General features: G+C 40.1%; 1 protein-coding gene across 1 annotated transcript; it reads right to left on the bottom strand.

Moving 5' to 3' along the window:
- Window positions 1–349: 349 nt before the first annotated feature.
- LOC131997149 (uncharacterized) lies at window positions 350–17884 on the bottom strand. Its single transcript, XM_059367607.1, has 5 exons — window positions 17714–17884; window positions 16290–17604; window positions 13810–13898; window positions 504–677; window positions 350–457 (listed from the first exon to the last, which is right to left on the bottom strand). The coding sequence occupies exons 2-5, from the start codon at window positions 17410–17412 to the stop codon at window positions 350–352; spliced, it is 1494 nt and encodes a 497-aa protein (XP_059223590.1). The 5' UTR covers window positions 17413–17604; window positions 17714–17884.
- Window positions 17885–18643: the final 759 nt, after the last annotated feature.

Raw genomic sequence — 18643 nt, 5'->3', positions numbered from 1 at the left:
TAGGTAATTATTTTCGAGCAAAAACTTTAAGTCACTCAAGGGTAGCAAGGATAGGTTGGCCACCGTAGCGCATAGGGTAGCATGTCCGTCTATGACGCTGAACGCCTGGGTTCGAATACCGGCGAAACCATCAGAAACATTTTTAACGTGAATCGAACAGCACTCATTAATATGTAAAAAGTTTGCCCCTGTTCCTTAATGGAATATTCATGAACAAAATTTGTAATTTGCATAGTGTTATCCATTAGGCGGTTGATAATCTGTGCCTATTTCCAGTGGAGCAGCAAATCTAGAGCCCAGGATAAGACTTAGAATGGAATCCAAAGACCCAACAGTTGCGGTGGCAGTTTCAGGCCGTATCATGTTGTCTACTACTGAGACCTTGACTGGTCCAGACTCCACTAGCCGACAGCCGACTGGTCAGCAAGGGCTTTAGACGAAGACACTCGGTTCTAGTCTTAAGGACAAGGCCGAATTTATTTTATCTTCGCATGCTTACAAACCAATACGCTCCTTATGATACCAAAACTCTCACAAATAAAGAGAAAGGCTCCCTTAATTGGGCTCGAAGTTTCGCTACACATGCTGCCCAAAGACAATACGTTTAATTTTGGAAACGGCGCTGAAGTCATCCCAAAGGCTGCGGTCACCTGAAGGGCATCCCATGCCGAAAAGAACTAAGCGAACAATAATAATATGAGTCCAAGAACCTTTAGTAATGTCGCAAAGGACAGCTTGTTGGTGGTAGTTGTAGACAAGAGAAAAGATTAGGGCTCCATATCTAAGAAAAATTGGAGTGGGCTTTCATCTGTATGCTCCGATGTTCCTGCCGAAATGCCTGCTCCTCCTCCAGCTTGTCACGATGCAGGCTGGTATCGGGGACGATACAAATTAATTGATTTCAGGAATCAGCGCTCAATTAAGATGGATCGTTGCACCCTAAAAAAGATTGGCGAGAACTGGCTAGGCGAAGCACTGCACTCAACAAAATTTGTTATTCAGGATAGCAAAAATGTTTGCTAAAACAGCACTTTTTGTCTCCTGAAAATGGAAAAGCAAACATTAACGCTGCTTTAACAAACATTTTATGCTCTGTTCATGTATTCATTAGCTTCGATACTACTCGCACTTATAGCTGTTTCACATGAAAATTGATATGAATTGTAAATTTCCTCTGTTCTCTAATAGAATATTCATGGGCAAATTTGTATTTGCAAACATCCACACATCCTTAAATCTAACTTTTGGAACATTTTATTGGACCATGCTGCATTTCTGCTTTCACATACATATCTCCGTTTGCGTACTGATAAATGTGTATCTAATTCATGAAACTTCCTTAAATCTGCCTGTGCCAATTTTTTCCATTTTTGGGCTACCTACCACAACATTATTCTTTGCTATTCTTTTATAACAGCACTTACTTTATATCCTCTGCTGTTGGATGTTGTTGTTTGTTTTATTTCACACCCCACTCGTGATCTGTTAAATGTTGGAAAGTTATTAATGTTTACCTTTTATCATCGATCATGTGTTTTGATTATTTTAGGCATCTTTTCTGGTTGCGTTCAGACTATTTATTTTCTTTCAAAAACTTAAAATCTTCTCTTTCATTTTTTTTATTTACTCTCCTTCCAACAATCCCACCATAAATAAAGCAGCAGTCATTTTCAGCTAACTGCTGACTTTTCAGCAGTCATACCGCTGTTCTGAAATTGCAAACATTTAGCTATTACAACAGAACTACTGTTGTAATAGCAGTAAAATTAACTACAAACAGACAGCAGACCGTGTTTGCTGCTATCAGCAGACTTTTTTCTATAATTGTGGATTTAGTCAAGATAAAGATATTCCTTCTCGACCAATGGCGCACGCTTGGATACCAAGGATTCCCTGACATCCTGAATCCACATTTGGGAGACTAAGGGACTGTAATTTCAATCTTTCAACCACCGACTTGAAGTTCGGTAGTTGCGATGAGGCTGACGGAGATCGCAGACATGCAGTATTTGTACTAAACTCCGGCAATCTCGCAGACCTCAACATGTCTCAAGTTGTATCCTACGGATTCAACAAGTTGAGACTGAAGGTCTATAAAATCGGTGTGGTTGGGGAATCAGGAGAGTGAAACCAATGCTTTCTCAACAGCCCCTGGATGCGTAAGGAAACTCATCATGATAAGAATTCATAAGACGACGCTAACGCAACAGTGGTGGAAATTCTGAATCCTGACTATGGTCCGGATTCTGCAGATAAATCCCCACCATTGTGAGGCCGCTTCACCAGCGCTAAAGATCCCTCTGATGGATGGCGGATTTGACGTAGTTCTGTGTGGAGGAATGATTCTTGGACTAAGAATTCCTGGATTTAAAGTACTCAAGGCTACGGGAAATGGGAGACACAGAGCCTGTATTCTTGCAAAGAGTAGTCTTAATATTTACCTTCTTTCGCCGCTAAGCACTGAAGATTCAGTAGTAGACGATTCAGTCTCATTGCTGGTTGGCTTCCCTGTATATAGCACACGATTCAGAGATACCGCCTTCAAACATTATCTTGCTCTTTGAACCCTAATCTGCCGGATAAAAGGGCCTCATTGTATGAAGTAATGCTAATGCGCATCAACAGATATAGGGAAGTTCGGATATCAACAAAAGGGGTCTGCTGCTTATGGAATATATTATAAGTTACAATCTGGCGATTTGTAAGAAAGGAAATAAACCGACCTTTACTACCAGAAACAGTCAGGAGGTACCGGATGTTAGCTTTAAATCGAAAGATATAAGCGGAGGGATATGCGGCAAGTGCTCGATGACCGACGCTGTGGTCATCTGATCATCGTTATATTAGATTCAGCCTTGGAAAGGATGATGCAGAAGTGGCCCCTTTGCTAAACAGAAACAAGTAAAGAGGTGCTATGTTCGGCGGGGCCGAATCTTTGAAACCCACCTCCATCGATTCTGCGTAACATTGACACAAAATCAAATAAGTTAAAAGGCATAATTTTACTCTACGTACCAAATTTCTGCCAAACCTGGCAAAAATGAAAGCTTCTAGAAACCGAACAAGGCTAATTGAGAGATCGGTTTATATGGGAGCTACATCAGGTTAAAGACTATTTTGGACCGTACTTGGCACAGTTGTTGGAAGTCGTAACAGAAAACAACATGCAAAATGTTAGCCGAATCTGGCAAAAATTGCGGCTTCAAGGGGCTCAAAATGTCAAATCGGACATCGGGTTTTATGGTAGCTATATCAGGTTATAGACCGATTTCAACCGTACTTGGCACGGAAGACGTCGTAACAGAACACTACATGCAAAATTTTAGCACCATCCGATAACAATTGCGACTTCTAGGGGCTAAATATGTCAAATCGGGAGATCGGTTTATATTTGAGCTATATCCAAATCTAATCCCCAACGACCTACATCATTAAGATGTATCTGTGCAAAATTAGCTTTATGCGTTCGACCGTTATCGTGATTTCGACAGACGGACGGAGGGACATGGCTAGATCGACACAAAATGTCCAGACGATCAAGAATATATATGCTTTATGGGGTCGCATATCAATATTTCGAGGTGTTACAAACAGAATGTTTAGGTTAGTATACCCCATTCGATGGCGGTGGGTATAAAAAGGCGGATTGGTATAAATTTCGGCATACATTCTACATGACTGTCCCTTTCAGACCAGAAAAGAAAGGGGGAACTGCGGAGAATATCGACATAATGGTCAAGCTAATCCCAAAGACCCTATTTGACTCACTTGGTGGACCCCAGAACTGTTTAGTCTAAGGAAGGGCTGCAGAAAACGCTTCAAAAGGGCGAAAACCACAAGGGCACCACACGATTGGGACGTCTATAAGGCTGAACTAAGAAAATACAAGGACGGACTGAAAAGGCTCTGAACAAATCCAGGGTGGAGTTCTGCAGCTCCGTGAAGGATATATCTGTGACCTCTAGGCTAAGGAAAATTCTATCCAGCAGACCTGTTACGGTAGGATACTTTCAGAAATCGGAGAATCTATAGACAATGTCTTGTGAAGAAACGCCAGAACTACTTGTTGATGCACATTTCACGGGAAACTCTCCAACGGACAACGTGGCGCCAGAAGAGGTTATCGCTGAATGCATTCGTCGGAGGTTATGGGGAAAATTGTGTCTGAGTCCCAAATTGTTTGGGCGATAAAACGTTCCGACACATTTAAGTGGCTCTTTGGTTTAAGGTGATATACTCCGCTTGTATCAGCATGTCATATATACCTGTGTGATGGAGAGACCAAAAAATTTAATTTTCATTCCAAAAGCAGGAAAACCTTACCACACGATGGCGAAATATTTTCGTCCCGTTAGTCTGTCATCTTTTTGCTCAAGATAGGTTGATAGAAACGTATCTCAGCAAAGATGATAAGAGATCGCCAGTCTCACCAACAGCATGCATAAAGTAAGGAAAAGTCCACTAAAATAGACCTTCACGACCTAGTCGCCTACATAGAGGGTTCTCTCACTGTCAAGGAATACACAATGGTAGCATTTCTGGACTTCTCAGCAAGGTAAAACCGACGTCAATCATGAAGCAGCTGGAGTTTCTAGGCATCAACACTAACGTAAGAAAGTTAGTTAATTACTTACTCACTAAAATATACATTACGGCAAGCATGAAGGTGAACTGGCTTCTCTACTTTGGAATATGGCCACTAACAATATATTATCATCTCTGGAAGGAAAAGGTTTAAAAGTGGTCGTGTATGCTTATGACGTGGCAATTGCGGTTAGAGGAAAATTTCCAACCGCTCATAGAGATATACTTCAAGAAGCTCTACGTGGGACAGCGAAGTGGGCTACCGAAAGTGGTCTGGGCGTAACTCCGTGTAAGACAGAAGTAGTTCTTTTCAGCAAGTTACCAAAGCGGCACCTATCTTCTTGGGAAGGGAGAATGTCATTTACAGAAATAACTGGGTGTTTTACTGGTCACGAAATTGAACTTCAAATCCAAGATTTTGAAAAGTGCAAGAAAGGCAACTCTTGCCCTATACACCTGCAAGAGCAGACCACAACACAATATAGCACCTATAATGCTATATTGTGTTGTAGTCTGGCGGACGGCTCTTCAAAACTACACCTACTGTTCAATACTCAGCCGGATCCAAAGGATGGCTCGTTTGCGCATCACATCCCCACTGAGGCTGCGCATATTAGCCGCATCTGATGCACTGAATATAATGCTGAGACCACAACTGTGAGGCTAAGGGAACTTTCTCTTTTGTCAAGTGGCGGCTATAGACACTTAATACAATGCCCGATCTTCCAGGCAGTGTGGATTAGACCCTGAGCCGCTTTTTTGGTAAAAAATACTGTATCACTATTCCTAATGGAGCCAATTGGAACTACGATATCCCTGGCAATAGAAGTTATGGTTCTAGACGACCAGGATGGCGCTGGGGTGTACTCTGAAGAACTAGGATTGGTCGTATCGAGAAGGTTACCCGACCACTGTAGCGTGTATCAAGCAGAGATCGTTGAAATTAAAGAAGTCGTTATAACGACGATCGGCATAAATATCTTCTCAGACAGCCTTCAAATCCTCGGAGCACGTATTTCTGAATTCAAAAACCTCCCTCGACTGTCGCAGAGATAGCCCAGGTAACTGTGAAGCAGACCAGTTTGCTAGACTATTAACTGCTCTACACATTCCAGAGAAACTGGAATCTGCGGCTATGCCTCTAGTGACACGGCAACATTATGTGGCCTAATATAGACTTGAAGAGGTCTACCACTCTGCTGTTGCTGGCTAGAACAGACATTTCAGTCATTGTGTCCGTCATGTCCGATCGGTAAACATTCTGACAGATTGAAGGTTGTAAGCAATGACTTCTGCAGAAGCTGTGTGGACGTCGAGCTCTGTCCCACACTGACAGTCAGAAGGAATTTCACTTTGGGTTCTCCTTTTTTTTGAGAACCTATCTGCGATTGCGGGTGTGAACATTCGCAAGTTGTTGGGCTTTTTGAAGCGATCTGAATGGTTCAACGGTAGGAATTAGAAAGTATATTCCTTCTCCGGTTTCGGTGGTATCACAATGGACTAAAACGTCTAAGTGAGTCTAATGTCAGACTGCCACTTAAACCTAACCTAACCTTTATCAGGTAATTGGTAAGCATGTCCGCGTTTAACATTGAACGCTTGAGTTCAACACTCATTGATATGAGAGAAATTATCCCCGCTGTTCCTTTTTGAAATGTACATAGGCAAATTCGCGTATGAGGTCAGGTTGGATAGTGGAAGTCGTATCAGAAATCATCGATCCAAATTTTAGAGAAATCGGATAAGAATAGCCCTCTTGGGGCCAAGATATTATCAAGAAGATCAGTTGATATGGGCGCTATAAAAGGTTATAAGCCGATTTGGACTAAACCCAACTTGGATAAAGAAAATCATCCAAATCGTATAAGTATAAAATTGAAATCTAAATAGTAAAAATTATGGTAGTTTTTGAAATTTGCAAAACATCTCACCTGGTGTGAACGATGGAGATGTTTTCTTGAACCAGCTAAGCAAACAAGCCATGGTAAATATAGCAAGACTTTGCTTTTGTTGCTTTGGAGACTACATACTCTGAATCAGCCGATCTGAACATTTGCAACGCATTTGGGTTTTAACCTGGTGATGTAAAGATGGGCAATAGAAGTCATTCTTTTTATACCCACCACCGAAGGATGGGGGTACATTCATTTTGTCATTCCGTTTGCAACACATCGAAATATTAATTTCCGACCCTATCAAGTATATAAATTCTTGATCAGCATAAAAATCGGTCTGTTAAAATCTCGCTATAGTCTTTAAAAATAGAGATATTGAGATGAAACTTTGCACACATTCTTTTTTTTGTCCATAAGCAGGTTAAGTTCGAAGGGCTATATCGAATTATATCTTGATATATGCCCCATATAGACCAACCACCGATTTAGGGTCTTAGGCCCATAAAGACACATTTATTTGCTGAAACTTGGGAGAGTGAGTTGTGTTAGGCCCTTCGATATCCATCTTCAATTTGGCTCAGATCGGTCCAGATTTGGACCCAGACCTTAGACCCATAAAAGCCACATTTATTATCCGATTTTGCTGAAATTTGGGACAGTGAGTTGTGTTAGGCCCTTCGACTTTCGTTCAATTTGGCCCCGATAGGCCCTGATTTGGATATGCCTGCCATATACACCGATATCTCGATTTAATGTCTTGGCCCCTTAAGAGACGCATTTATTGGCCGATTTTCCCAAAATTTGGGACAGTGGTTTGTGTTAGGCCCTTCGACATTCTTCTTTAATTTGACTCCGATATAGACCGATCTCTCGATTTAGGGTTCCGATTTGGGACAGTGCGTTGTGGTAGGCCATGTCGAAGGGCCTCTTCTTCAATTTAGCCCAAATAGGTCCAGATTTCGATATAGCTACCATATAAACCGATATCTCGATTGAAAGTCTTGGCCCCATAAAAGGCTCATTTATAATCCGATTTCACTGAAATTTGACACAGTGACTTTTGTTAGGCTTTTCAACATCCGTGTCGCATATGGTTCAAATCGGTTTATTTTTATACCCTCCACCATGAGATGGGGGGTATACTAATTTCGTCATTCTGTTTGTAACTACTCGAAATATTCGTCTGAGACCCCATAAAGTATATATATTCTTGATCGTCGTGACATTTTATGTCGATCTAGCCATGTCCGTCCGTCTGTCCGTCCGTCCGTCCGTCTGTCTGTCGAAAGCACGCTAACTTCCGAAGGAGTAAAGCTAGCCGCTTGAAATTTTGCACAAATACTTCTTATTAGTGTAGGTCGGTTGGTATTGTAAATGGGCCATATCGGTCCATATTTTGATATAGCTGCCATATAAACCGATCTTGGGTCTTGACTTCTTGAGCCTGTAGAGTGCGCAATTCTTATCCGATTGGAACGAAATTTTGCATGACGTGTTTTGCTATGATATCCAACAACTGTGCCAAGTATGGTTCAAATCGGTCCATAACCTGATATAGCTGCCATATAAACCGATCTTGGGTCTTGACTTCTTGAGCCTCTAGAGTGCGCAATTCTTATCCGATTGAAATGAAATTTTGCACGACGTGTTTTCTTATTATATCCAACAACAGTGCCAAGTATGGTTCAAATCGGTCCATAACCTGATATAGCTACCATATAAACCGATCTTGGGTCTTGACTTCTTAAGCCTCTAGAGTGCGCAATTCTTATCCGATTGGAATGGAATTTCGCACGACGTGTTTTGTTATGATACCCAACAACTGTGCCAAGTATGGTTCTAATCGGTCCATAACCTGATATAGCTACCATATAAACCGATCTTGGGTCTTGACTTCTTGACCCTCTAGAGGGCACAATTCTTATCCGATTTGAATGAATTTTTGCACGAAGTATTTCGTTATGATATCCAACAACTGTGCCAAGTATGGTTCAAATCGGTTCATAAACTGATATAGCTGTCATATAAACAGATCTGGGGATTTGAATTCTTGAGCTTCTAGAGGGCGCAATTTCTATCCGATTTGGCTGAAATTTTGCATGACGTATTTTATTTTTACTTTCAACAACTGGATCAAATAAGGTTCAAATCGGTTCATAATCTGATATAGCTGCCATATAAACCGATCTGGGATCTTGACTTCTTGACCCCTAGAGGTCGCAATTATTATCCGATATGCCTGAAATTTTGTACGTTGGATCCTCTCATGACCATCAACAAACGTGTTTATTATGGTCTGAATCGGTCTATAGCCCGATACAGATCCCATATAAATCGTTCTCTCTATTTTACTTCGGGAGCCCCAATGGGCGCAATTCTTAACGCAACATATAATTTAATTTTGGTCCGAACCGGACCATATCTTGATATCGTTTTATTAGCAGAGTAACTCTTTTCTTATATCCTTTTTTGCCTAAGAAGAGATGCCGGGAAAAGAACTTGACAAATGCGATCCATGGTGGAGGGTATATAAGATTCGGCCCGGCCGAACTTAGCACGCTTTTACTTGTTAGCTATAAGGCCAATATTTCGTTATACACAATTGAGCAATTACCTGTAATTAGTAGTTATTGGTCCAAATCGGACCATATTTCGATACAGCTGCTATGGGGCATAGGGTATGCATTTGTCATCGGATTTAGACGAAAGGTGGTTAACATATATACCCGAGGTGGTGGGTATCCAAAGTTCGGCCCGGCCGAACTGAAGGGTTTCACAGTGACCATATCTATGTTTCTTCCATGTGTAAAATGTAAACACACTAAACATGTTTTCCTACATCCATAAGAGCATATAATACACACTGTCTTTTTTAATAACGTGGACATGTTAAAATTTATAACAAACATTCAAATATCCATTAAAATGCTTTCAATGACAATACGCAAAAAGGAATAGAAATTAAAAATTATTTGAACAAATAAAAGCAAGGACGCATATTTGTGTTATTTTTAACTGCTATACAAAGTAAGATGGTGCAAAAGCATAGCAAGGATAAGTAGAACATTTTTTTTTTTTGAACCTCTGCAGCATTCAAGGCATTAAAACAATAGGACTTTTCTTACTTAAGTATTGTACATAAACCTGGTATAAAGTAAAGAACGACGACCAATAAAAATATTGGACATGAATACTATTTTAAAGCATTTTGAACTCATAAGTTCATTTCTATAATTCACATCCAAAATGTTCCCGGAAATAAATTTGGTCGAACAAGAAAGGCGAGTCTTGCCCTATTCACTTGCAAGAGAGCCATTGGCAAAGGTTTGAAGTTTAAACCGCGTGTAATGCACTGGGCGTATACTGCAGTTGTCAGACCAATAATGCTATATGGTGTTGTAGTCGGGTGGACGGCCCTACCCCTACCCTATAGGTACAAAGTGGGAGCTATGTCTTATTCTAAACCAATTTTGATGGACCTCGCCGGATATTTTCAGATGGGTTATTAAGCAATCCGCATCACATTTCGAGCAAATATATTCAAACTGTAATAACTACGGTTCACAAATTACAACATTATTGCAAATTACCGAAAATTTGATAATGTGGTACTCGTCGAGAAAAGCGTTGTGCAAAATGTAGGCAAGATTGGTCAACAAATGCGCTTGCAGTGGCTCAAGGAGTTAAAATCGGGCGATATATATATGTGAGCTATATCTAAATCTGAACCGATTTCCATGACACTCACCAGTAATGTAGAGTGTCATTAAAAAATCCTTCCTGCCGAATTTCGAGAGGGAGCTATATCCAAATCTGAACCGATTTTTTCCAATAGACTTCGTCTCTAGACCGAAAAACATGCCCATACCCAATTTGAAGACGATCGGATGAAAATTGCGACCTGTAGTTTGTACACAAATTAACATGGACAGACGGACAGACAGACAGAGAGACGGACATAGCTAAATCGAATCAGAAAGTGATTCTGAGTCGATCGGTATACTTATCAATGGGTCTATCTCTCTTCTTTTGGGTGTTACAAACTAATTCACTAAGTTATAATACCCTGTACTACAGTAGTGGTGTAGGGTATAAAAGGCACTATTCCTGGTAGAGCCAATTGGAACTACGATGTCCCTGGTAATACAAGTTATGGTTCTAGACGACCAGGATGACGGAAAGGTGTACTCTGAAACACTAGGACTGGTCATATTGAGCAACTTACCCGACCACTGAAGTGTGTACCAATCGGGGGTCCTTGCGAATGAAGAACTGGTGGGATGGCTAAGATATAAAGTCATTACGACGATTGGCATGTCTTCTCAGGCAGCCATTAAATCTCTGGACAACATATCTTAGAGTTTAAAACCGCAGATCTCTCAATGAGAGTAAATAAATAGTTTGAAATTGACCTGTTGTGGGTTTCGGTCCACAGAGATATGTATCACCGGTTGTAGAGCAGACGAGCTTGCAAGATCAGGAGCCTCCACATTCGAGGGAAATTGGAATCTGTGCGTATGCCTCTAGTGACTTGTAAGGTAAGTTTTCAGGATCAAGCCCAAAATAAACGAATGACAGATGGACCCTAAATGGGGGTTATTTTAGGCTAAGATTAAGTGACAGTCTGCCCCAGGAACAGAAGAAGGAAGGTGCCTTCTAGTTCCTACCGTTGAACCATCCAGATAGCTTTAAATAGACCAACAACTTGAGAATGTTCACATCCGCTAAATCAGACAGGTGAGAACCTTAAGTGGAACTCCTTCTGACTGCCAGTGCAGGACACACACACAGAAACTGTTCTATAGTCTCTTCTTCCACGATGTCCTCACAGCTTCTGCAAAAGTCGTTACTGACAACCTTCAATCCGTCAGCATGTTTTCCGATTAGACAGTGACCTGTCATAACCGACACAATGACTGAGAAGTCTGTTCTAGCCAGTTACAGCAAAGCGGCAGACTTCTTCAAGTCTAGATTAGGCCACATATTTTTGTAGTGCTCACAGCCCCCACTTTGTGTCCATTTATCATTCATTGTCCTTCAGGCCTGGTCCCGAAAACTTAGGTTACATGTCGCTAGAGGCATACCAACAGATTCCAGTTTCCTGGAATGTGTAAGGTAGTTCCTAGTCTCGCAAGCACGTCCTCCTCACAATTCCCTGTGATATCTCTGTGGCCCGGCACCTATAACAGGTGAGTTTTGAACTGTTCAGCCACCTCGTTGAGAGATCTGCGACAGCCGAGGGCGATTTTTGTACGTTCTCCAGGGATTTAATGGCTGTCTGAGAAGATAATTATGCAATCGTCGTTATGACATTATATCTTAGTCATTTCACCAATTCCTTTATTGCAAGGATCTCCGCTTGATACACACTGCAGTGGTCGGGTAACTTTTTCGATAAGACCAGTTCTAGGTTTTTAGAGTACACCCCAAAGCCCACCTGCTACTGAACAGTAGGCGGACTTTTGAAGCGCCGTCCGCCAGACCACAACACTATATGGCATTATAGGTGTGACAACTGCAGTATATTTCAAATGCATGACGCGCGGACCATAACTTTTGCCAATGGCTCTCGTGCAGGTTTTGCCTTTCTTGCCCTTTCCAAAATGTTGGATTTGAAGTTCGATTTCCTGTTCACAAAAACACCCAGGTATTTTGCGCTTCTATAGATGGAACATTTTCTCCTCCCAAGGAGACAGATGCCACTGTAGGAAACTTGTATCTCCTGCTGAAAGTAACTACTTCTGCCTTGCGCGCATTTATTCCCTTACCACTTTCGGTTACCCACTTCGCTGTTGCACTTCGAGCTTCCTGAAGTATATCTCTTAGAGTGCTGGGAAACTTTCCCCTAACCACAATTGTCACGCCATCAGCAAACGCGACCACTTTTACACATCTTTCTTCCAGAGACAACAATATATTGTTAATGGCTATATTCCAAAGTAGAGGAGAGAGTACACCTCCTTGAGGTGTTGCTCTGCTGACCCATCTTTTTAGATCCTCAGATCTCAAACCTGTCGTAATGCATCTTTTAGTAAGTAAGTTATTAGCAAACTTTCTTACGACAGAGTTTATGCCTAGAAACTCCTTCATGATTAACTTCGGTTTCACATTGCTGAGAAGTCCAGAAATATTACCATTGTGTATTCCTTGACAGTGAGAGAACCCTCTATGTAGGCGACTAGGTCGTGAAGGCCAATTTCAGTGGACGGACTTTCCCTTACTATATGCCTGCTGCTGCCGAGACCGGCGATACCCAGTGATCTTTGCCCTAAGATTTGTTTCTATCAACCTGTCTAGAGTCTTGAGCATGAAGCTGACAGACTCATTGGAATATTTCGCCATCGTGTGGTAAGGTTTTCCTTCTTTTAGAATGAAAATGTAATTTTTTGGTCCCTCTATCACACAGGTATATACAACATGCTGATTGAAGCGGAGTATATCTCTCTAAGCCAAGGAACCAGTCTATCAGACACAGCTCGTAATTCAACCGGTGATACATCATCAGGGCCTAGCGACTTAAAGGAATCGAAACTTCTTCTTCTTATGTTCGGCTCAGACACACTTTTCCTGATAGAACCCATTGGAATGGAGTTTCATAGACTTATATACGGATGGCCATATCGAGATGTTTAACCGACCACTGCAGTGTGTATCAAGCGGAAATCTTAACAATTAAAGAAGTGGTGAAATGGCTAAGATATTATAGTTGTTGTTGTCAATAAAAGACTCAAGTTTAACTTAACAACTATTTAAATCTATCTTTATCTAACATAAAATTTGTCGACAATTAATTCGATCAACTTTTACGAAAGTCTACAGCTGAAAGCAAATGTGCACAACTCACGAGCAAATAGCAATTGCTTTTATCTTCGTCTGGTAGCTTTAGGGTTGCCATCTTGTTTACTCTCAGAAGTAAAAACGTGAAATCCAATTTGACCATTGGTCATGGTTTATGCTGACAGGCCTTTCAAAGGCACTGCTTCTGGCTAACGTGAAAAACGATCTATCATCGTGAGGCAATATCTGTAGCCTTGAACCAGAGGCATTACAGTAATGTCTAAGTGGACATGATCAAATCGATGATCGGGAATATCTATTTTGTTGGATGTAAGTCGGTTATGTCTGGTAATTTTGGATCTTTGGAATGAGACCAATTCAAAATTTGCTTCTTCATGTACCTTTCACGAAACTGTTGAAGAGTAGCACGTCCACCGGGATGTGAAAGATTGTGAATGGAGTTGAAAGTTTGTTAACGTAAAGACTCAGAAACGTATATACGAACATTTGTAGTCGAGATGTCGCAATAAACTGAAGTTGAATCGAAATGTACCTTCTGCAGCTTTAAAGAAGTGGCGCCATTTAAAATAATTACCAACTCTTCGTAAGTCTCTTGTGCTGATTGAAGTTCTATTAGAGGAACTGAAGTTGGCATCAATATTGCATTGAGGCGAGAAAATGTGTCTGCCACAGTGTTTTCAGGTCCTGCCAAATATATAATCTCAGTTGTGAATTGCGAGATAAAGTCTATGTGCCTCAGTTGTCGAGGTGAAGCCTTCTCCAGTCTTTGAGAAACAGCGTAGATTAAAGGTTTGTGATCGGTCCTTATCAGAAAATGGCGAGCTTCAAGAACGTGCTAATAGTATTTTATTGCCTCATAAATGGCAAGTAATTCTGTCATATGTACTACAATTCCTTTCAGAACCACTCATCTACCGGGAAAAGAAACCTTTCAGAACCACTCAACTTCCGAAAAAAGAAACCAAGAGGCTGCCACACTCCATTATATTGTAATTCTGCTATAGAACGGCCCCGATTGCAATATCCGATGCATCCGTAGTAAGAGCTAGGTCTAAGGTCGAAACCGGATGAGCAAGCCTGATTGCATGAAGTAGGCTCTCCTTACAAGTCAAAAATGCTCTCTCTGCCTCGAATGTCCAAAGGACTTTTCTCTTATCATTCTTCTTTGTATCCTTGTGAACTTCGTTTAATGAGGCCTGCAATTGAGCAGGATGAAATTTATTGCACCAAGTAATCTGCGAAGTTCATAAATCGTTTCGGGCTTAGCATAGTTTTCCAATTCGTTTACTCGATCGATCGGAGGTTTTGAGCCATCACCGTTGATGATTTATCTAAGAAACTGAACTTCAGATTGGCCAAAATAATATTTGTAATTTTGTTGTATTGTATCGGCTATAGGTCCATTAAAACACAAATATTTAAGGTTTTTTTCTTTTATTTTTCTCCAATATTTCGGTAGACTCCGTCTACCATTTTCAAGGCTAGTTGTATTTAAATAAAAAAAACAGAAAAACACAAATTTTAGTAAAAACGAATCACACAATAAAAACAGAAAAACAATAATTTTTAAGAAACTTTAATTCCTATTACATTTAATGAGTTGTTACACGAACTATTGTCTGTTGGCAACTAAATGTTCTCTTCTGCTGTGCTTGTTGACTGTGTGGCGGTATACCTTCGCGCAGCTTTCTATATCTTTCTTGAAATTCATTCTCTCGTCAGGCGGTAAGTCGATGATATGCAACATCTCGAGAGTGAATCTTCGTCTGTAATTGTTCTCTTGAGCTAAGATGTCCACATCGTTGAGGTTTGGCTTATGACCAGTCAATGCACAGTGGGCTGCTAGTGCAGTTTTCTGCTCGATTGGTCTATTATTGGCTTTTTGGTCAGATTTATGTGCAGATAACCTAGTTTTCAATTTCGTCATGGTAGTGCCAATATATGCCATCGGGCATATATTGGACTTGTCGCCGTTACATCTAATTTTATATACCACGTTTGATTTTTCCTCATTTTTAATTTTACATTTTGTCTTGCTGAATAATTCATTCACAGTTTTGCCTGTTTTTAATGCGAGATGGTATTTGTCCTTGTCGTATAGATTTGATTTGCCAAATCTTTCGGAGAATCCTTGTATGTATGTTAGCGATTTATAAATTTTTCCTTTTGTAGGCTGCTCTCCGTCTATGATTTTTCCAAGACGTTCCTTGGCCTTGCCTAATAGTGAATTAATTGTCCAATTAGGGAAGTCGTTGGCTCTAAGAATTGCCTTTATTTTCCTCTCATTGTCAGGATGAAAGTCTGGATCACTAATGCTAAATACTCTTCTTATAAAATTCGTTGCTGTGTTTGTTATTACTCTCTTGTGGTGTTTAGAGTAAAAATTGATTAATCTTCCGGAAGCCGTCGATTTTTGATACCAATCTATTTTTAGCTGGTTGCCATGTCTGTAAACTACCGAGTCCAAATAAGGTAGTTTGCCATCATATTCTTCTTCCTTCGTAAATTGGATGTAGTTGTTGAAGGAGTTCAGAGTCTTCAGCGTCTCTGCCACGTCTGATTTCTTCAAAATCGCGAAAATGTCGTCTACATATTTTGTCAATATCTTAGGTTTTCTTATTTTGTCAAATGTGTTATTGAGAAGTTCCTCCATTACGATGTCAGCAATAATGGGTGAAGCGGGTGATCCCATTGGCATTCCTCTAAGCTGTTCATACAACTTGTCATCGTATTTAAAATATCTGCTGTCCTTAATGCAGAATGTTAGAATTTCCTTGAAAATTTCCCTTGGAATATTGGTATATTTTTCAATCTCGTCCCATTTATTCTCAATTGTCTGGAGTGCTAAATTTATTGGAATACTTGGGAACAAGGACACCACGTCAAAAGATACTAAAACTTCGTCATTTTCTATGGTCATGTTCTTTATCTTAGCTTTAAAGTCCACTGCGTCTTTCACATTATATTTGGAATCCTTGGTGATATTTTTCAAAATATTCACTATGTACCTACATAGATGATAGGACGGCGCGTTTATTGATGAACATATTGGTCTCAACGGTGTACCTTCTTTATGGATCTTTGGGAGTCCATATATTCGAGGGGCCAATGCGGTCTTGCTGGTCAATTTATTCTTCTCCTGGATGCTGATAAGATTCAAGTTGTGAAGTTTATCCACCAATTTGTTGTTCCTTGTCTGTAGCCTAGATGTTGGGTCAATCTTTAAGCGCCTATACATACACATATCGTGTATTATTGCCTTCATTTTTTGCTCGTAGTCATCTTTGTACAAAGCCACTGTCTTTCCTCCCTTGTCTGCCGTTAAAATTAATAAATCCTCATTCTCCTTTAAATATTTTCTTGTTTGAGACACTGTGTCCACCACATATTTGTCTCTCATGCTCATCTTTGACTTTCGTAAGTGATCGTCTATCAATGTTGTAAGCTTGGTTCTTCCCATCTCCTGTTCCTCTCTATTCTCTATAGTTTGTACACACTCCTCTCCCTCTGCAATGACTTGCAAGAGTGGAAAGTTCTTGTTGGTGTGTGGGAGAGCGTGTTTCGGACCTAAAGAGAGAATCCATTGTACGTTCGTTGGTATCTCTCGCTCTGTTTTATTCACAAACCACACGTCGTTGCGTCTAATGTTGAGGGCCTTGTCTTGTCGTTGTGTGAGTGCCTGTAGTTTCTTTATGTGTGTTGTCTTGCTCTTGCTAACATTGCCCTTGTAGAGAGTAAGCTCACTGTCGAGGTATTGTAGGAAATCATCTTGAGTCAGTAGTTCTCCTAGCTTAGTCTTTGTATTCTCTACTTTCTCTTTAAAAGAGTGGATTTGCTTGTGTTTGTATTGTATTAGAAGTTTTAATACTTTCGTGTGAAAGTTGTGAATGTACCTGTGTAATGTTTTCTCAATATTTGGCGGGATTTTCTTGGTTTTGTGTGTTTGGAAGATGTTGTTAGTGTGTTTGGTTGCATTGATTATGAAGTTTGGTATGATGCCTGTTCTCTTACATTTTATTAAAAATGTTACAGATGTTTTGAGCTTGGCTATTTGTTTTTGGTGTTTCGAATATTGCTGGGCCGTTCTGTATGTGTGCTCATTGTACTTTTGTTTGATGTTTTTGTATATTGTCATCTTATTTGTTTTTATATTACGGCGTGCCTCCCGTTGATGTATACTCTGTTAGGGTATTGTTGACCTGGTTTAAAATTCTTGTAATTTTGTTGTATTGTATCGGCTATAGGTCCATTAAAACACAAATATTTAAGGTTTTTTTCTTTTATTTTTCTCCAATATTTCGGTAGACTCCGTCTACCATTTTCAAGGCTAGTTGTATTTAAATAAAAAAAACAGAAAAACACAAATTTTAGTAAAAACGAATCACACAATAAAAACAGAAAAACAATAATTTTTAAGAAACTTTAATTCCTATTACATTTAATGAGTTGTTACACGAACTATTGTCTGTTGGCAACTAAATGTTCTCTTCTGCTGTGCTTGTTGACTGTGTGGCGGTATACCTTCGCGCAGCTTTCTATATCTTTCTTGAAATTCATTCTCTCGTCAGGCGGTAAGTCGATGATATGCAACATCTCGAGAGTGAATCTTCGTCTGTAATTGTTCTCTTGAGCTAAGATGTCCACATCGTTGAGGTTTGGCTTATGACCAGTCAATGCACAGTGGGCTGCTAGTGCAGTTTTCTGCTCGATTGGTCTATTATTGGCTTTTTGGTCAGATTTATGTGCAGATAACCTAGTTTTCAATTTCGTCATGGTAGTGCCAATATATGCCATCGGGCCTTGAAAATGGTAGACGGAGTCTACCGAAATATTGGAGAAAAATAAAAGAAAAAAACCTTAAATATTTGTGTTTTAATGGACCTATAGCCGATACAATACAACAAAATTACAAGAATTTTAAACCAGGTCAACAATACCCTAACAAAATAATATTTGCTAAAATTTATCGTTAGCCCATGATGTCGTAAACGTTGAATTACCTCCCGCAAATAAGTCTCATGCCCCTCAATTGATGATGGCATGACAATAATATCGTCTATGTAGCAATATATATAGGCAAGATCCCGTTAAACCGAATCCATAAATTTTTGAAATGTCTGGGTGGCATTTCGCAAATCAAATGGCATATATAAAAATCTAACCTGACCAAAAGGTGTACAAACCGCTGTTATTTGAATGTTCTCATTTTTCATTAGGATTTGGTAATAGGCTCCAACGAGATTAAGTGTAGTTAAAACGGACCTTACATGTAATCTCTCTGAAAAATCTTTGACATTGGCTATGGGATGTCTGTCAGGTACAGCCCGGGAATTCAGCTTCCGATAATCATCACATGCGCGCCAGCT

The sequence above is a fragment of the Stomoxys calcitrans genome, chromosome 1 (genome assembly GCF_963082655.1).
Source record: "Stomoxys calcitrans chromosome 1, idStoCalc2.1, whole genome shotgun sequence".
NCBI classification, from domain to species: domain Eukaryota; kingdom Metazoa; phylum Arthropoda; class Insecta; order Diptera; family Muscidae; genus Stomoxys; species Stomoxys calcitrans.
The sequence above is the reverse complement of the archived record's forward strand: the minus strand, read 5'-3'. Positions and strand labels throughout refer to the sequence as shown.

Excerpts from the sequence above, each read along its gene's own strand:
- LOC131997149 (XM_059367607.1), bottom strand. The coding sequence starts at position 17,412 with ATGACAATATACAAAAACATCAAACAAAAGTACAATGAGCACACATAC. Across the intron at positions 678-13,809 it reads CTTCTTTAAAGCTGCAGAAG|TTCTTTTCGGCATGGGATGC; the intron begins GTACATTTCGAT and ends TTGTTCGCTTAG. Across the intron at positions 458-503 it reads GTATCATAAGGAGCGTATTG|ACTAGAACCGAGTGTCTTCG; the intron begins GTTTGTAAGCAT and ends CTTGTCCTTAAG.